Source organism: Acinonyx jubatus, chromosome A3 (assembly GCF_027475565.1).
Source record: "Acinonyx jubatus isolate Ajub_Pintada_27869175 chromosome A3, VMU_Ajub_asm_v1.0, whole genome shotgun sequence".
Taxonomy (NCBI): domain Eukaryota; kingdom Metazoa; phylum Chordata; class Mammalia; order Carnivora; family Felidae; genus Acinonyx; species Acinonyx jubatus.
Window position 1 is genome coordinate 18,530,189 of NC_069388.1, and position 16,589 is coordinate 18,546,777.

The window sequence follows — 16,589 nt, forward strand, 5'->3', positions numbered from 1 at the left end:
GAGAACACCCAAGTTAAAAGGACACGGGGCCAATTTATGTGGCAGTAGATCTTAAGAGGCCAGCACAACTGGCAACTGAGGCCGAATGACGGCAGTGGGCTTGCGTGTGCCAAGTGCCAGCTGTGCCGAAGGGCACCCTTGTGCCCACGGGCCTGCACCCCTTCATGGGGCTGCCTTCCCAACCTTCCCGTCTCCTTTCCGGGGTCTTCTCACCAGCTCAATGGAAGCAGCCAGCTGCATGGTGACTGCTCCCTCACCTGCCCACAGCGGGCCGATCCTTAACCCTTTTCTGTCCCTAAGGGAACGCACACTGCGTTGTCTTTGCCTTCGAACAAAAACCACCTGACCAGAATAGGCTTTGCTGTTTTCCCCCCACCCCCGGCCCGTTCCCGACAGCCTTACCATCTGTAGCACAGCTGTCCCCACGTGTCGGGTGGTCGCCGGCCCCTCCCTGTGGCTCTGCTCCAAGGTTGCCCTCCAAACGTGAGGAGCAAGGAGTGTCACTAACTTTGTTACAATACTACTGAGAAGAAAAATAATACTGCTGTTCTTTTCAAAAGGAAAGCTTTTCTAATAAAATTTACGATTTTTGTTAATATTCTGATTATACACCAAACGTTGGCAGCCATATGTAGATATGTTTGCTATGGACAGGATTGCGAGGTCATACTTGCAAAGACAACTTTAGAATTAGTTTAAATAAACCAATACATTTTCTCAGAAATTGTATAATTTCCTTCGGTTTACAATCCATGATCTGGGAAGTTTAATGTAATGTTAAATAATTTACTTTCTACCCTAAAAGTAAACTATAGAAAACTGAATCACTATTAGGATTGAATAACAAGGCTTTAACGGCTCAGTGGTTTGTCTTAAGAGTATATAAATATATAAATCTTGAAAAGGTAACACTGTTAGTTGAGCTGTAAAATCCATAAAAATAACAGTTCTGCCACAGTGCACAGACCAGTTCATTCGTTTTGCTTCCCCCACCCCCCAACCAAGCAGCTTTCCGGTTAGAAGTGGAAGACAGAAAAAAATCATACATCCTATGTGAAATAATGAACATGGTAGGAAACGGTGTGCAAAAAATAACCTTTAAAATTCCATACTCCAACATCACAGATGCCCAGCAAAAGGACTTTCAACTGGTTTAATGAATATTTGGGCTGATCTCCACATCCTCCCACAGTGCTGTCCGCAGACTCAGAGCCCAGGTCTTATGCTGCAACGGGGAGAGTGGTCTTCGGTCTGGAACAGGACGGGGGTGGGGGGGGGGGGAGGGGTCCCCTAGCCGACCTGCTGAAGGGTGCCTTGAAGAAGGGCCTGTCAGTTGTGTGCAGGAGCTTCCCAAAGGTACTGGGGAAAATCCCCGGCGTGGCCTGCGACCTGCTCCTCCGTTCTGGCCACGCCGGCACCCATCTCCGACAAAGGCCTCAAGTCCGCTGACCTTGCTGTTAGACCTTCTGTTGCTCGGTGGCCTCTGCGTCAGAGCGAGGCACGCCCTCCCAACGTGGCAGGAGCTGCTGTGCTCGGCCAGCACGGCCACACACTCGTCTACCCTAGTGAGCAGGTCCGGATTCCAGGCTCACATCCCGAGTGTCAACCTTGGGCTGCCTCCCGGCTTTGGGCAGCAGGCAGGCAGGGCAGCCCAAGGCAGGGCAGGATATCCGGGTCCCCCTCATCCTCCCATGGTCCTGAGGGGCTGCTGTCCCCATTCCAGGCAGCGCCCTGGGCCTTGGCCTCCTCAGGCCCCTCACACAGTGACCTGCAGGGCGACCCTCCATGGCCCACAGCAGCCTGGCTTGCCCAATGCTGCTATTTCTAACACGATCCCCTGGATCTTGGAGGCTGGGCTGTGTTCCCAGCCACGGGCAACATGCCCTTGTGCTGTGTCCTCTTCCTTGAGCAGGGGGGGACCCTCTCCAGGCAGGTCCTGTGCTCCTCTGCCCTGGCTCCAGGGCCAAACCGTGGGGGCATCTACCCCCACCCCTGCCCGGCTGGGGTTTTAAAGCTACAGGACAATGTAAACTTGGGTTTGTTTCCCTGGCCCCATGAGGCTGCTGCGGTTCCTTAGAGCCTCCTGTGCCACAGGCTGAGGCAGCCTCTCTCCAAGGGGCTGCAGCCATGGTCCTGGCCCCATAGATGGAAAGCTCCATCTCCAGAAGTCAGGACCAGAGGTGTGTGCTTAATTAATTTGAGACACGGTACAGTGTTTGCCTTCCCCCAGAGCTGGGGCACGGAGGCCCCGAACAGTAAAACAACTCATTAATGGCTTGGTTTTGTCTAGCAGTCACTGCTGGAATCCAGGCTCCAGGCTACGGGGCCAGGAAGGCTGCCACGACAGGCCACTTCTCAAGAACCCGGCTCACGGCACTCCACGAGGTGCATGGCACCCGCTGCTCTCAACGAGGCTGGCACACAACTAGAGGCGGTTGTCCCCGTTGACCCGAGTCCTTCGTGGGGCCCTGGACACAAGGAGAGAGTGTCCTTACCAGCGGTGGGGCCTCAGAGTGCAGTGGGACAGCCCAAAGCCAGACAACTGTAACTTCCACCCACCCAGGAGGCAAGAGAAGGACCCGGAGGGGCAGCAACCACTTCTTCCCATCGCTCCCACCATCCCCCGCCTCCAAGCTGCACACTGGCCACCCATCCTCCAGCCCCTCACCTCCGTTCCCGACTGTCAAAATGGTCTGCCAGATGCTCTTGGGAGATACGAAAGTCCTCAAACGGCTGCTGGTAGCGGGCTTCAAAGGAACCTTCCCGGCCCCGGCCATGGAACAGCTGACCCGAGGCATCGGAGCCCCGCTCGCGCAGAGACATACTACTGAAGGGACTGACGTCACCGTTCTCCTGCTTCAACAAGGGCGGTGCACGAGAGATCAGTGCCTCTCCGGGGCCTTATGAGGCTGCTGCCTGGCTCCTCCCCAGCCCCCCTTCCTCGTACTCACCTTGGCAGGGAAAACCTCGATCTTGATGAGCAGGGAGGCCAGCTCCAGGTCCTCACTGTAGTTGTTCTTCAAAGGCACGGCTCTGTATCCTAGGAGAAGGCCTGGCCCTCAGCCCAGGAGGGAGCCAAGCAGGGGCCTGTGCCCCCCCACCCCCACCCCGTCCCCAAGCTAGATCCCGGGCACTGTCTCTAGGAAGGATCCTCACCTGCCTTCAAGCCCTTTACTGGGAAGGTGGCCTGAGCCAGGAAGTTCTGGTCACTGAACATGTCCTCCTCATACACCACAAAGCGCAGGAAGGCGAATTCCGGGTTACTGATCTGGAAGTGGAAGGGCTTGGCGGGCCAAACAGGGTTCAGTCCGTTGTCCACTGCAAAAGTCAGGGCAGAAGGCCTCAGGCCACCACCAAGAGAGGACAGGGTCACTGGCGTGGTTGAGTGGGGAAGGCAGACCTACCCACAAATTCTGTCTTCTGTTTGATGCTGTCATACTCTGCTCCGGCCACCTCAATCTCCACAAAAGGACACACGATGCCTCGGCCATTCTTCGGCAGGTGCCGGGCCCCCAGCACCTGTAAGGCAGGGTAGAGATGGGCTGGGGGACTGTCCTTTCCACTCCCTCCAAGTCCTCACTATGCAGTGGAGGCAGTGCGCCCTCTGCTGGGCCCCAAAGACACGGCCCACTAAGTGGCTTATGGCATCAGGGCCCTGAGCAGTGGTATTGGAAGAAGCTTCAGCCAAACTTCTCATGGGAGTTTCTGCAATCTACTTCATCAAACTCATGTCTGTTTCAATATGCAAATCTTTTAAGTTACTTCCCCACAAGGTAAAAAAAAAAAAAAATCGAAGTCTCTTCTCGGTAAAGCAGTACCCACTCACCTTGTGCTATCCTCACCTCCTTCAACACTGCTCAGCCCCACCCACCCCGCACCCCACAGCTTCTCACCAGGGGGCATCAAGTGCTCAGGGACTGTTCTAAAAGAGAGCTGGGGATGGGGGTCACTCTCCCTCAAGCCCCGTTCCAGTAAGTGCCGTCCCGCTGGCTCCTGCAGATAGCTCACCACGGGCCCTGGTTTCCTGTCCTGCCAGGCAGCGGCTACCCATGGCCTCACTGGACAGCCTGACTCTTCAGTGCCAAGAACTGGCTACATTTAGCCCACCTGCCTCGGGCTTTCGCCACTCTGGGCCCAGCCCCACGGTGGAAACTTGCAGCTGCCTTCCTATCTCAGAGGACGGTCACACCTTCCTCACGCTCAGGAGCCAGTTCGGTGCCCCCCACCAGTCACACAAACTGGTACCCCATCCCTGACTCCAGAAACGAGCCCCAGAAGAGCAACCCCTGCCCACCCTAAAGCCCACAGGCGAGCGCCACCCACCTCGATGCAGATGGCATATGGCTCCAGGCCTCGGAGGCTGCTCTTGTCAAAGGGATCAAAGGCCTCATCCCGCATGGTGCTCGGCTGCAGCACGTAGCCACAGTGGCCACCGGCCATGAAGAGGGCCTGGTTCATCTGCATAGGCTTGTCTGAAAGAGCCGAGTTACAGTGGACTCTGGCCCGATGGTGCCCCTCCCCACCCCACGGGGCACCTTCTCACCTGGGGTCTGGAAGTTGAGAGCCACGAGCTGACTGCCACAGATCCACATGGGCAAGGGGTCGTAATTGGAAGAGTCCAGCCGCTGGCCCTTGGGGTAGATGCGGGAGAGCTGCAGCCGGTTGTACTGGAGAAACTTCTTGCCTTTGGCCTTGTTCACGTATTTCTCAGCCTTGGTTTCCGGGAAGGACGACATGTCCCGGTAGCAGGCACGTTCTGTGCCAATCTCTGGGCCAAACAGGGAGAATGCTTACAGAGCCCACCCACCCGGACAGCTCCCCCACCCCCCATACAAAGGGACGAAATGTACGTCTTCCACCTGCCAGGGAGGGCGCCCAAACACACCCCCACCAGCCCTCGGCCCTTACTCTCTTCATCAAAGGGAACAGGCCGACAGTAGACAACCAGCTCAGAGAGCTCCAGGGCGATCTTCTTCCTCCGCTCCATCATCTTGCCCTCCGTGAGCTGGTGACACACACACATGGCCTGATGCCCCACCCGGAAGGATGCCCCTGCCAGCTTAGGCATACCCACAGTGCAGGTGCTCTCTGGGCCCTGCCCTGTCCCCCGAATCTCCCACACCCCACTGGACAGTACATCCCAGAATCCTCCTTCCTTTTCTCTGCCCCCAAGGCCACACTTGCCCTCCTAAGACTCTTAGAGGCTGATGTCCTCAGCACCCACACCCCAGTGACAGCTCAGGGTCCTGGGGTTGGCTGCACTCTTTGGTGATGCTTTGTGACCATCGGGTACCCAGCCTCCCTTAAGCAAGGCAGCCTCCTGTGACTTCAGTGGGGACTTAGGTCTCTGGCTTGGTCTCAGGTCTCGGTGCTGAGGAGACTCCTCCCACCTTGCGGGCCTAATGGCTTCACACCCTCAGATGCCCCCCTGCCCGACACAGCCACCTACCCACCGTGGCCGCTCACAAGCGCATCCCGTCCTGTCCTCATAGCTCCGGAGGCCCACTTTCTTCCATCAAGGGCTCTTACACTCACATTCTTACTTCCTCTTCCAGCCCAGACCCCAGAATCCATCCCCTCAACCAGCCAGTCTGCCAATAAAATCCTCAGCACCTTCTGTTCTCTGTGCGGCTCACAGGCACCCATCCTCCAAAGCAGCCACAGACCTGCCTTGTCGCCCTCCACCCTCACCAACCACCTGGGGAATGGCCGTCACACAGAATTCCCTTAACCCCTGTGAATACATCCTTCCCTCCGCTCCCCCAGGCTCAGCGGAAGTGGCCTCCCTCCTCTCTGCTGGCTCCTCCTACAGCCAAGCGTGAAAGCTGGCCCCAGCTCTAGCCCTGTGGAGACCCACCACCATGGTTCCCAGTAGTGACACTGGGGCCATTTGCTGCTGCCAAAACCCCGGGCACTTTCAGGTTATCGTGCCCATTGGTACCTCTGCAGCCCTCACACATCAGATACCATCCACCCCTGGCCACCGCCAGCCTCTCGGCCCTGCCCTTCCGGGCTCCCCCTGCCACCAACACCCTCCAAAGTTAAACCCTCTCCCCACTCCACACCACCCATTCCTCCCAAGCCTCTGGGCACCCGCTCCTGCTTCCAGCACAAGACTGCTCTTGCTCGGCCCCTGTGTGTCCAACTGCCGACCATGCAGATCCACAGGGCGGCCCACGGCCGCTATCCATCTCTGTCCTAAACGAGCCACATGGCCTGCTGTGTGTGTGTGTGTGTGTGTGTGTGTGTGTGTGTGTGTGTGTGGTTTCCTCCAGGTCCCAGCCTAGAGGCAGGCCTGGTGCTGCAGGCCTCACCCCCAACAGGTTCACATGCTGCCCACCTGCACCCCACAGATGCCCCTTACCCTGGCGTCTGCCGTCTGGGCCACTTCTCGGATCTTCTTCACCCAGTCCTGCAGCTCCTCTTGTGAGTCAGCAGCGACATCCAGGGACCAGTGCGCCACGGAAGCCATACTGATGGAGAAGACGAACAGCCGGTTGTTCTTGCCCTCGGGACGGATGGCTGGGAGAGCAAGAGAAACAGCGCTTGGAAAGACGTCCCCGTCCCCCACACTACAGCCCAGGCACTGGCTCGGAGCCCCTCACCACCTGCCCTCCACCCCACGGGGTGTGAGGGAGGTGATGCTGCACTGCCAGGAGAGGCGACCAGGGCTCAAACCCCAGTCTCGTGCGGGTCACGTGCCCCACCCTGTCTCCAAGGTCCCGTCACACCGTGGCCCAACCTACAAGGACTGTGGAGGTCAGCTAGCCTTCCGCATCACCCAGTGCCTGGCTCAGGGTAAGCATGAAGGGGGTCAGAGCTGGAGGTGAAGAATCGAGACTGGGGTGTCAAGAGAGTATCCAAGCAGAGGGAGAGCTCAGAGTGAGGACAGCCTTTGGGAGGCCAGCCACTGGCTTCTTCCCACAGAACACAAAGGGAGCCACAAGGGAGAGCCTGACCCTGCAGAACCGTGGGCTGGAGAAAGGGGCGGGGGCTCACCAATCTGACAAGCTGGCACATCCAAGACCCCCCGGAGCAAATCCCCCAAGGGGCTGTTCTCGTCCAAGTGCTGTGGAAAGCAAAGCCCATGGGTCATCAGCACATCTGCTTTATATAGATGCATGGGAGGAGATGTCTGTGTGCGTGCAACAAACACACCTTAGGCACACACCCATGACAACACAAACACAGCAGGTGTACTGGAAACTGCGGACCCCACAGGGGTGTGACAGGACCGCAGGTGACTGGTGGCTGTGCATGCACAGGTACACCCGACACTGTGTGTGATGGGCATATGCACAGGAAGAGTCTGGGGACGGGGATTCTGTCGCACCAACATGGCTCTGCTCTCACCTCCCTCTCAGGCTCCAGGGCTGCGGGGCTGACCATCTCTTCCACGTAGTTTGACGGGAACCACAGCTGCTTCTTCCCACCATAGTCCCCCCGCCACCTGTGGAAGCCACAGGGTGCTGACCCCAGCAACCACTCCAAACTCCCACAAGGAGGGTATCCCTTGTCAGAGTCCCTGCACCTACGCCAGGCTGCAGGAGCAACGCTGGTGCGCAGGTATGTGGGACAGACACACCACGACAGCACAGTGGCAGGTGCACAGGGGGGCCCCCGCCTCCCAGCCCGCCACACATCCCAGAGGCTTTGGCTCTGGGGACCAGGCTCACCAGCCACCTTCTTGCTTCTCCACGTTCTGGATGATGGCGCTCTTAGTGAAAGTCAGCTCATCCTCTCTCTGGGCCTTGTAGTCAAAGAGTGCTTTGACTGCACACTGCAGAGGGGGAGACACTGGTTAGAGCAGGCAGTCTATCCTCGCCACTCTGCTGACATGGGGCAGCCCACCCAGCATAGTCCTCGCCATCAGCCCTACAGGAGGCTCCAGGACACATGTGACCCAGGGCCTCTGCCACAGAAGCTCCTCAGGGTCCAGGTGGAACATTGCAAGCCCCTCAGCCCGGGCCACAGGGAGATTCTTGAATCTCCCCCAGAAGCCAGGGCTCACAGGCTAGGAGTGTCTGTAGGTGCCCTGGGTGCCTCCCCCAGGACTTGAAAGCCTATGGGCATGACTGGGACCCCATCATTCCTCATCTGGAAAGTAGGAGAAAAAACCTTGTCCCAGGCTCCCTGGCTGCTGAGGGACAAAACACAACTCCTTACTCCTTAGAGAAAAAAGCAGAGAGAGAAAGGTCCTTTCCGAGGGATCTGCACGAGATAAGGGAGTGAGCAGCAAAGAACAAAGTTTCTGGCCCTTGTGGCCGACCCCCGCCCTGCTGCCACCCAGGAAGTAAATGAGACTTACCCTGAGGAGCAGTTTGGAGGGGTCAGTGTTGACCCCTAGGGACAGGGACTGGGAGGGGGTCAGCCCCAGGAGAGCTGTGGTCAGACACCAACCACACATCTCTCACAAGCTCTAAGGACTCGGAAAACCACAAACACCACTTCTCCACAACGACCACAGATGCACCCCTCCACCCCCAGCAGAGAAATACAAGCCCAGAGCAGCCAGGAGCCTCTCTAGCTTCCTGTGCCCAGACACCCGAGGACGTACCTTGAAAGTTGGCATAGGATTCGCCTCCACATAGAAGCCTGGGTTGCGGCCCTCATACAGGGCCCCGTAGTCTGGCTCCTGGAAACAGGACCGAATGGTAGACGTTAACACCCAGAGAACAGGGGCTGCTGGCTTCCCTGTGCCCCTCAGTCGGTGAGGCAGGCCTCCACATGGCCTTCCTCTCCAAGCCAAGTCTGCCCCCTCCCCTGGCACCTGGTCCACCGGCATCTTGGACCTTAGCAGCACGGCTTTGCCCTTCTCTCTCTCCCAAGTTCTTAACCCTTGAGGCCCACCCCGTGATTCCGAAACCTCTCTGTTCCCGAAGGCCCAAGGTGCTGCCCGACATTCTTGCTTAGTGGCTCGCTCACTCCCCACTGGGCGCCCCCACCCCACGCTGCCTATCCATCAGCCCAGCCCCAGGCCCCAGTGTGCACAGTCCTCTCTCTGGTCACCTGTGCTCACCAATGCCAAGTCTCAAGCAGACCTCCCGCCCTAGTCCCCATCAGTCCAAGTCCTGAGCCCTCTCTGTCCCCGTGCCGTCTGTGTAGCCTTCTACCTCACATGCCTCACCCTCATGCCTCTGCCTCCTGGAGCCAACTCCCCTGCCCTGGCGACAGTCCAGTTCACACCTCCTGAGTAAGCTTCTGGCCTTGGGCCTACCCTTCCCTGCATGAGCTCCTGGACCGCCTTACCCCACACCCCGGCTCGCGGGGGCTCTCTGCTCGAATGCCTTCACCTAATGCGTGCCCATCCTCGCAGACACGTTCTTGTGGAGGACATTCCCTCTGGGACACCGTCCCGGCACCCACACCATGGCCCCTAGCTGGGCAGAGTGACCCTCCCAGGAGCTCCTACAACATCCCTGGCTTCTGTGTCCCACATACCGACTGTCCTGCCACTGCCCAGCAGCTAGCCCAGGGTCACCCTGTCCACCACGCCCCCTCAAGCACTGGGCCCTCACAGCTGTGCCGATCTTCTCCAGCGCCTCCTCGTTGATGGGATAGCGCAGCTTCATCTTGCGGTACAGTGGGTGCTTCTCATAGTAGCTGATGAGGTCCACGAGGCTGTCGAACTCTGAGTTGCCCAGGACCACCGTCTGGCCCTCCTGCTGGACGCGGCAATGCTTGATCTTGCCCTCAGCCCTTAACACAACAGCCACACAGGGTCAGGGCAGCCCAGACTCAGGCATAACCCCACACCACCTACAGTACCCCGAGGCCACACCCCTCACCGGAAGGAGATGGCGTAGGAGTTGGGCTCATTCCGTTTCCTCACCAGGAAGGCCCCATCCCGGGGGACGCGCATCAGCATGTGCTCGGCCTGAGCTCTGGTCAGGCTGGCATGGTACCACCTGAAGATAGGCCCAAGTCAAGCCCTGGCCATCACCTCTCACGTCCCCCACCCAGCCCTCGGCCCCTCCCTCACTCTTTGCTCTCGTGGGCATTGGTCTGCGGGACTGGCTCTGAGAGGCGCATCTCAAATTCGTTGCAGCGTAGGGGCACCTGCTGGTAGTGTGTGATGAGGTCATAGAGCGAGTCAAAGACCAGGTTGTCTGTCAAGAAGAACTTGGGGGCCCCAGCGTCCTGCCGAGAGTGGATCCGGCAGTGCTGGACTTTCCCATTCCGCCTGAGGGAAGACAGGGAGGCAGTGAGGAGCAGGCCAGGCCCAAGCGAGGTACCTAAGTTGTTCGGGTGTGGGTGGCCCTGCAGGAGGGCTTCAAAGCACCCTGAAAAGTATATGTGTGTGCATGCATGTGATGAGATCACATTCCATGGGAGAGCCTGTGACAGAGACCAACTATGGACCGTGGTGGTCTCTGGGAGGTGCTGCGTCAAGAGTATACACACGCCAGGAGTGGGTTACCAGAAAGAGAGGGTATAGTCGCCCACGAAGGTCTCGCTCTCTCGCACGAGGAAGGAGCCATCAGGGGCCCCGGTCTCGATGCAGTACTCGGTAAGCAGGCGCTCAGCGATGTGCCGCCCATCCCGTCCTGCCCCGAGCTTCCCGTGGAACCATTTCTCACTGGAGTGCAGCTCTGTGCTGCCACTGGCCTGTGGGGGGAGGGCAACAGCAAAGACACTCAGTGGCTCTGACCCCAGCCCAGCCCCCAGCCCTGGGCTGGCCCCTCACCTCCTTGGGCTCCTCCTCATCCTCGTTGCCTTGGTCACTGCTCGTCTCCTCAGAGTAGTAGATTTTGCTGCTGGTCAGGACGAAGTAGTGGGGATACCACTCCTAGAAGACAGAAGTGGGGCCCATGAACGGAGCCCTCCTCCCACGGTGCCCCTCCCCATGCTTGGCCTAGCCTGGCCCTCACGTGGTTCACAGGGTCCTCCAGGTAGAGGATGCCATTCTTGATGGAGTTGCTGATATCGTTCTCGGAGTACATCACTGATGTAGGCACCTCTTCATAGGCACTGCCCTCTGCCAGCTTCTTGTGCTATGGGGACAGGCCAGGACATGGCAGTGCCCCCTAGTCCCAGCGTCCCTCCTCCTCACCCAGGCTGCAATGGCCTGGGAGAGGTGCTGGGAAGTGTGGGGGGCTCACCCCTACCTTGATAAGGATCTTCCTCTTGAGCTGGTTGGGTGAGGGGAGTCCATCGGCAGCGATGTCCACAGGCTTGGTAAGGAGTGTGTCCCCAAGCACCTTCTTGAAGTACTGTGCCATGTTCCTCTGCTGGGCAATGCTGCAATGGTCCTCAATGGACAGGATGACCGGGTACCTAAAGGGTAAGGAGCCAGTGCAGTGACAGAGGCCTTATAATTCTGAGGGATCAATGCTTAGTCCAAACACCCCCTCAGAGAAGGAGGTGTTAGGGACCAAGGCCCTGGAGGCCCTGTCTGTAAGAAAGCTACCCAGAGAAGATGCTGGCCTTGGTTGCTGGAAGGGTTAAGAAGGTTCCACAGGGCACCAAAGGGTGCAACAGGAACAAAGGGGTGGAACCCCTGCAGACAGAGGTCCCCAGAGTTGGTCCAGCTATGGGGGCTCTCCCAGCAGTGCAAGAGACATCCCACACCAAGAAGGTAAGGAGAGACAGGAATCACCCTCCAGTTAGTTGCCAGGGCCCCCGATGATCCCTTCAGTGAGGCATGAGAGACTAGTGAGCACAGGTAGGGGTGAACAGGAATTGCAGGACAGCAGGTAGGGATGTGGACAACTCTCTGGGCTGTGAAGGGAAAGGGGTTGGTCAGACAATGGCCTAAAGAGACCACTGGGGTTAAGGAAGTGTTTTTTGCGGACGGGTAGAGCTTTAGTTTGCTCCACAGGCTAGAGAAAAACCATTGAAGAGGGTGGACCATGGATGTAAGAAACAGGGAGGGGCTTAGGAAGAATGGGTCAAGCAAACGGCAAGAGGACGAAAGAAAAATGGGGCATGGGGACAGGGCACTGGAGGGGACCCTCTGTCACAGGACAGAGCTGGAGCCAAGCTGACCCCAGCCCTCCTCCCTTCTCTCCCACTCACTCTGAGGCCACAAAGGCGTGCTCCTTGATAGTGTGCAGGACGTCTGAGAACTTGATCTTGGTGGTAAGGGTGTGTCCATGGTAAATGACTGGCATCCCATCTGGGCCATCCCAGCAGTCCACTGGGGAGCAACATGACCACAGTCAAGAGGGCAGGCCCCCCCAACCTCCTCCCCCAGCCCTGGCCCTCACGCACACTCAATGCAGCGACAGCCCATCCGCAGGCAGCGAGCGTAGGCTTCCAGGGAGGACTCGCTGGAGAACTGATCCCCGGTCAGGTATCTGGACAGGGAAGGAGAGGCAAGCGTGGTTGGGTGAATGCCTCCCTCCCAAGGGTGGGCCAGGTGGGGCCCAAGGGAGGCACTCACGTGTTGTGGGAGGAGGAGATCCAGTAGTGGGAGAGGGGGTTGTTCATGGTTTCTGGGCACACTGCATCCAGCTGTGAGTTCCACACACTGTTCTCTTTGGAGAACAGGAAGGTGACAAACTGTCCAGGAATGGGCAGGAAAAGAAAGCCAGAGTGAGCCCCTACCCCAATCTGCTGGCATGGCAGTGGTGGGAAGGAGAGGATGCTCACGGTCTACTGTGGTGGGCCAGGAAACCAGTGTGTGTTGGGGGGGGGGGGGGGTAAGGGGAACGAGGTAGCTAGCACCCCTAAGGAGAATCTGGCTCCTGGGACCCGGGTGGGCTTCTGGTCTGCAACCCCCATTCTGGCGAGTAAAAGGCAGGGCTCACCTCATCCAGGAAGAAGTACGGCTCTTCAATCTCTCGCAAGGGGTCTCGGAGAAAGCTGAGCATAAATTCTTGCACCTGAAGCCGGTCGATGGCCCACAGCTCCTGGTGGGGGTGGGGTGGTGAGGAGCGCACGAGACGCGGCCCGTGACGAGCCCAGTCCCTACCCCCCAGCCAGGCACCCTGGCACCGCCGAGCCCAGCCATACCCCCTGGTACTCGAGGAGGAACTGCTGGAACTCAGGAAGGGACACGCGACAGAGCTCCGGCCGTTCCACCGCCCTGTGGGGAAGAAGGAAAGTACCTGGCAGCCAGCTGGCTGGCACAGCCCACAGACAGTGAGGGGCCCCTCGGAAGGCAGAGCCCAGCTCCCAGCCAGCACAGCTGCCCCAAAGGGTCCCGCATGGCTCACCCCCTCCCAATGCCTCCCACCTATACGGGGAGGGACCAGGGGAGAACCCTACCGCCCCACTTCAAACCAAACCTCAGGGCACTGGCTTCCAAGAAGGGGAGGTCCATCTGCAGGAGACAGAACCTGGTCAGAGTGAGAGCCCCTGGGGAGGCCACGTGGGAAAAGGGCTTTCAGGAAGAAAGGCTGGGGCAACAGACAGGGGTGGGCCTCAAGAGGAGAAGAGCTGGAGAAATGGCACCCAAAAGCCCTCAAGCGGGGCAGCAGGGCTGAGGCAAGCAGGGCGGGGGCTGGGGTGGGAAAGCAGGGGCAGAGGGCAGGTGGCTCATGCACCGTCTTCTGGGCGCTGTACATGAGGCTGCGGTACAGCTGAGCAAACTGCCCATAGGTGATGTCACTGCTGCGCTGCTCCAGGTCCTGCATGGCACAGGACAGGGCTCCGGTCAGGCCCACAGCAAGAGGCTCCCGGGCTGCCCCCACTGCCTGCCTGTGGATGGCCTGAGAATTCCCTACCGTCAGACGCTCTCGGAGGAAGCGCATGTTGGGGACCCGGTAGTTGACCTGGGACAGCATGTTCTTCAGGTCCTTGGCTGATATACTGAGGAAAGAGAGACATCCCCAGTGGCATCACCCAACCTCTCATGACCTCTGACCTATGGGCTGAGTCCACCTGGGGTTGGACAGGTAAGCACTACCCTTGGACCTATGTTTCTGATGGGGAGACTAAATCAGAACCCTTGGGGTGACCAAGAGAAGTCCCCTCCTTTCTCTGGGCCTCAGTTTCCTCATCTGAGCAAAGAAAAAGGTCATGATTCTGGCAAGAAAGGAGCAAACAGGCCCAGGGAGGTGGGTCAGGATGGGGGAGGGGAGCCAATCTTTAGGTGTCAGGCACTCAAGCCTGTACCTCTAGTCCCCCAGGTTCTCCCAGAGGCTGTTGGTCCACCCAGAACACAGGGAGGCAGCCTCCCCCTGCTGAACTTCCAGGCCCCGCACAGCTTGCTCACATATTCCCTGTGAGGGGCAGCTCAACAGTGATTCCTCCCCAGTCACCCTGGAATGCTGGGAGTTTGTGCCTCAATACCCAGAACTGGTGGCGGTAGCAGGGGCGGGGGAGGGCCTGCTCAGTGAACTACCACTGCTGGTGACTGGGCACTCTCCTGGGGTCTGACGGGAAAGTGTCCCTGCCCTCCGGGGCCCAGGATTTGGGGATAGGGGACACTGCTGGGCCCTGGCAGCAGAATGGAAAAGATGGGGGAAAGGGGGGCTTTCCCCTCCTCCTCCTGCTCAGGAGCCTGGCAGGCAGCAGCAAAACTTCCTTCCAGGATCCACCTCTGTACTGAGTGGTCTTAGCTGGTGCTGGCAAGTGCTGTTGAGCAAGTGCCTGCTCTCTGCAGGCACCGGCTCATCTCTGACCCCCAGTCACCAGGAGGGAGACTGTCAGGGTCCTTGCTTTGCAGGTTAGGAAACTTGCTGCATCACCAAGCTTTCCCTCTGTGGACTCTTTGCCATTAGCATTACAAGCGAAGCAAGCTATCTCTCTGACCAAAACACTTGTCTTGACCCAGCTAACCTCTCCAGCTACCACCCCCTTCTCTGCTCCCCTTCACAGCAACACCTTGAAGGAGCCATCCACACTCCCTTTCCTTCCCTGAACTCGCTTCTCCACTCCTCAAGGTCACCAACAACCTCTGTGCTGTCAAGTCCAAAGGGCACCTCTCTGTCTTCAACACACTTGACAAGGCCTGGCACAGCCGACCATTCCCTCCTCCCCAGGCTTCCAAAACTCCACCCCACCCCACCCCACCCCCGGCCAGGTTTTCCTCTTACCTCACGAGTTGCTACTTCCCTTGGCCAGCACCTCTTCACCTCTCAAATCCCCAGTGTCCGAGCAGCCTGGGATCAGATGCTAGCCCTCTTCCCTTTACGGGCTATGCTTACCCCCACCCCCCACCTCAGGTGATCTCCAGCCTCATGGCTTGTAGAAGAAACATCTCTATACTCCTGAGGTAACATCTCCTGCCCCAACTTCTCCCTTAAACTCACTCCTGCCAACTCCATGGCTCTACCTGGACATCTAAGGGCATCATAAAACTTAATACACCCCAAATGAACCCGTAAGCTCCTCAAATGTGCTCCTCCCATGGCCTTCCCCATTTCAGTCAATGGCAACCCCACCTTTTCAGATGCTCCAGCCAAAAAGCTTACTGTTATCCTGGACTCCTCTTTCTTTTGCATGCCAAAATCAATGGTAGGAAATTCTATTGGATTCTATCTTCAAAATACAGCAGAGCTCAGGGGCGCCTGGCTGGCTCAGTCAGTTAAACATCCAACTCTTAATCTCAGCTCGGGTCACGATCTCAGGGTTTTTGAGACCGAGCCCCATGTCGGGGTCTGCGCTAACAGCGCGGAGCCTGCTTAGGATTCTCTCTCCCTCTTTCTCTCTCAAAATAAACAAACTTAAAAAAAAATAAAACATTAGAGCCCAAATCCAACCGCTTCCTTCCCCCCGCCCACTCAAACTCTCTCATCTTCTACCTGGAGTGCTGAAGCGGCTCCCTGGCCAAGCTCTCCGGCTCTGCCCTGCCCTGGACTCTTCAGAGGCACCAGCATTCCTGTGCAACTCAAGTCAGGTCACCAGATGCCTCCCTTCAAAACCCTCTGTGGTTTTCCAGCTCTTTCACAGCAGCAGTCAAATGCCCTTACCATGACCTGATCTCTGTCCTCCACCTCTCCTTGGCCCCTCTGTCACAGGACAGCTTCAAAGGCATGAGCTTCAGAAGGCACCCCCTTACACACTACAGGCCCCTGACCCTCTCTGTAGGACACCCAGAGCCAGTTCTCCATGTCCTGTCTCTGTCCCCAGTGGCAGGGCACACAGCTTATAGTCCCTGGCCTCTCTCACCAGCCTGCACCAAGGCCATTAGAGGGCTTACTGCAGGAAGTTACTTGTGCCAGAACCACTCGCCTGCCCCCCAGCTCTGCTAAAGGCAGGCCTCCCTGGGTCCTCTGGTTCTCCAGCAGCTGCTCAGAGACATGGCTACTGTTCTGGCTGCCCCAAACCACCTGCTGGGCTACAGGCACAGCTCAAAACCTACCGATCCTCACGATTCCGATCCACCGAATAGAACTGCTTCCTCAGCCACCTAGAGGGAGAGAAGCCTGAAGTGAGAACACTTCTCCAGCCAGACTAGTTCTGGGGAAGTCAGTAGGCAGTGTCCGGGCACACAAAGGCCTGTGTCCCTGCCTCTGCTCCCTAGAACCTAATGCCTCCAACCCTAACCACATCAGGGGTGGTTCTTACCTTTCAATCTGCAGAGGTGTGGCCGCCTGCAATGTATCTTCCATCAGCCAAGTTAACCCCTTGATCCACATGTTCACTTCATCCTCAGATGTAGCTGTGATCAAGGGGTAAAAAGCTGAACTGAGGACACA

At 58.0% G+C, this 16,589-nt stretch overlaps 1 protein-coding gene across 4 annotated transcripts in view; it reads right to left on the minus strand.

The window, feature by feature from the left end:
* Positions 1 to 1,083: 1,083 nt before the first annotated feature.
* Positions 1,084 to 16,589, minus strand: part of PLCG1 (phospholipase C gamma 1) — a 36,971-nt gene continuing 21,465 nt past the window's right edge. For 2 of the 4 annotated variants that reach the window (XM_027070093.2, XM_053199950.1), the window contains exons 4-33: positions 16,459 to 16,552; positions 16,253 to 16,300; positions 13,671 to 13,755; positions 13,491 to 13,574; positions 13,233 to 13,267; positions 12,958 to 13,030; positions 12,753 to 12,854; positions 12,386 to 12,504; positions 12,214 to 12,299; positions 12,019 to 12,139; positions 11,109 to 11,277; positions 10,872 to 10,994; positions 10,688 to 10,789; positions 10,421 to 10,608; positions 9,983 to 10,183; positions 9,789 to 9,908; positions 9,519 to 9,699; positions 8,558 to 8,635; positions 7,677 to 7,780; positions 7,354 to 7,450; positions 7,000 to 7,069; positions 6,365 to 6,522; positions 4,909 to 5,005; positions 4,544 to 4,768; positions 4,324 to 4,472; positions 3,405 to 3,519; positions 3,157 to 3,318; positions 2,952 to 3,040; positions 2,669 to 2,856; positions 1,084 to 2,468 (exon numbers count right to left, since the gene is read on the minus strand). In XM_027070093.2, coding sequence (XP_026925894.1) covers positions 2,426 to 2,468; positions 2,669 to 2,856; positions 2,952 to 3,040; positions 3,157 to 3,318; positions 3,405 to 3,519; positions 4,324 to 4,472; positions 4,544 to 4,768; positions 4,909 to 5,005; positions 6,365 to 6,522; positions 7,000 to 7,069; positions 7,354 to 7,450; positions 7,677 to 7,780; positions 8,558 to 8,635; positions 9,519 to 9,699; positions 9,789 to 9,908; positions 9,983 to 10,183; positions 10,421 to 10,608; positions 10,688 to 10,789; positions 10,872 to 10,994; positions 11,109 to 11,277; positions 12,019 to 12,139; positions 12,214 to 12,299; positions 12,386 to 12,504; positions 12,753 to 12,854; positions 12,958 to 13,030; positions 13,233 to 13,267; positions 13,491 to 13,574; positions 13,671 to 13,755; positions 16,253 to 16,300; positions 16,459 to 16,552 — 3,506 coding nt within the window. In that variant the 3' untranslated portion in view covers positions 1,084 to 2,425. The remainder of the gene's footprint in view (positions 2,469 to 2,668; positions 2,857 to 2,951; positions 3,041 to 3,156; positions 3,319 to 3,404; positions 3,520 to 4,323; positions 4,473 to 4,543; positions 4,769 to 4,908; positions 5,006 to 6,364; positions 6,523 to 6,999; positions 7,070 to 7,353; positions 7,451 to 7,676; positions 7,781 to 8,557; positions 8,636 to 9,518; positions 9,700 to 9,788; positions 9,909 to 9,982; positions 10,184 to 10,420; positions 10,609 to 10,687; positions 10,790 to 10,871; positions 10,995 to 11,108; positions 11,278 to 12,018; positions 12,140 to 12,213; positions 12,300 to 12,385; positions 12,505 to 12,752; positions 12,855 to 12,957; positions 13,031 to 13,232; positions 13,268 to 13,490; positions 13,575 to 13,670; positions 13,756 to 16,252; positions 16,301 to 16,458; positions 16,553 to 16,589) is intronic. The other 2 variants (XM_027070094.2, XM_053199949.1) reach the window with 2 other exon arrangements.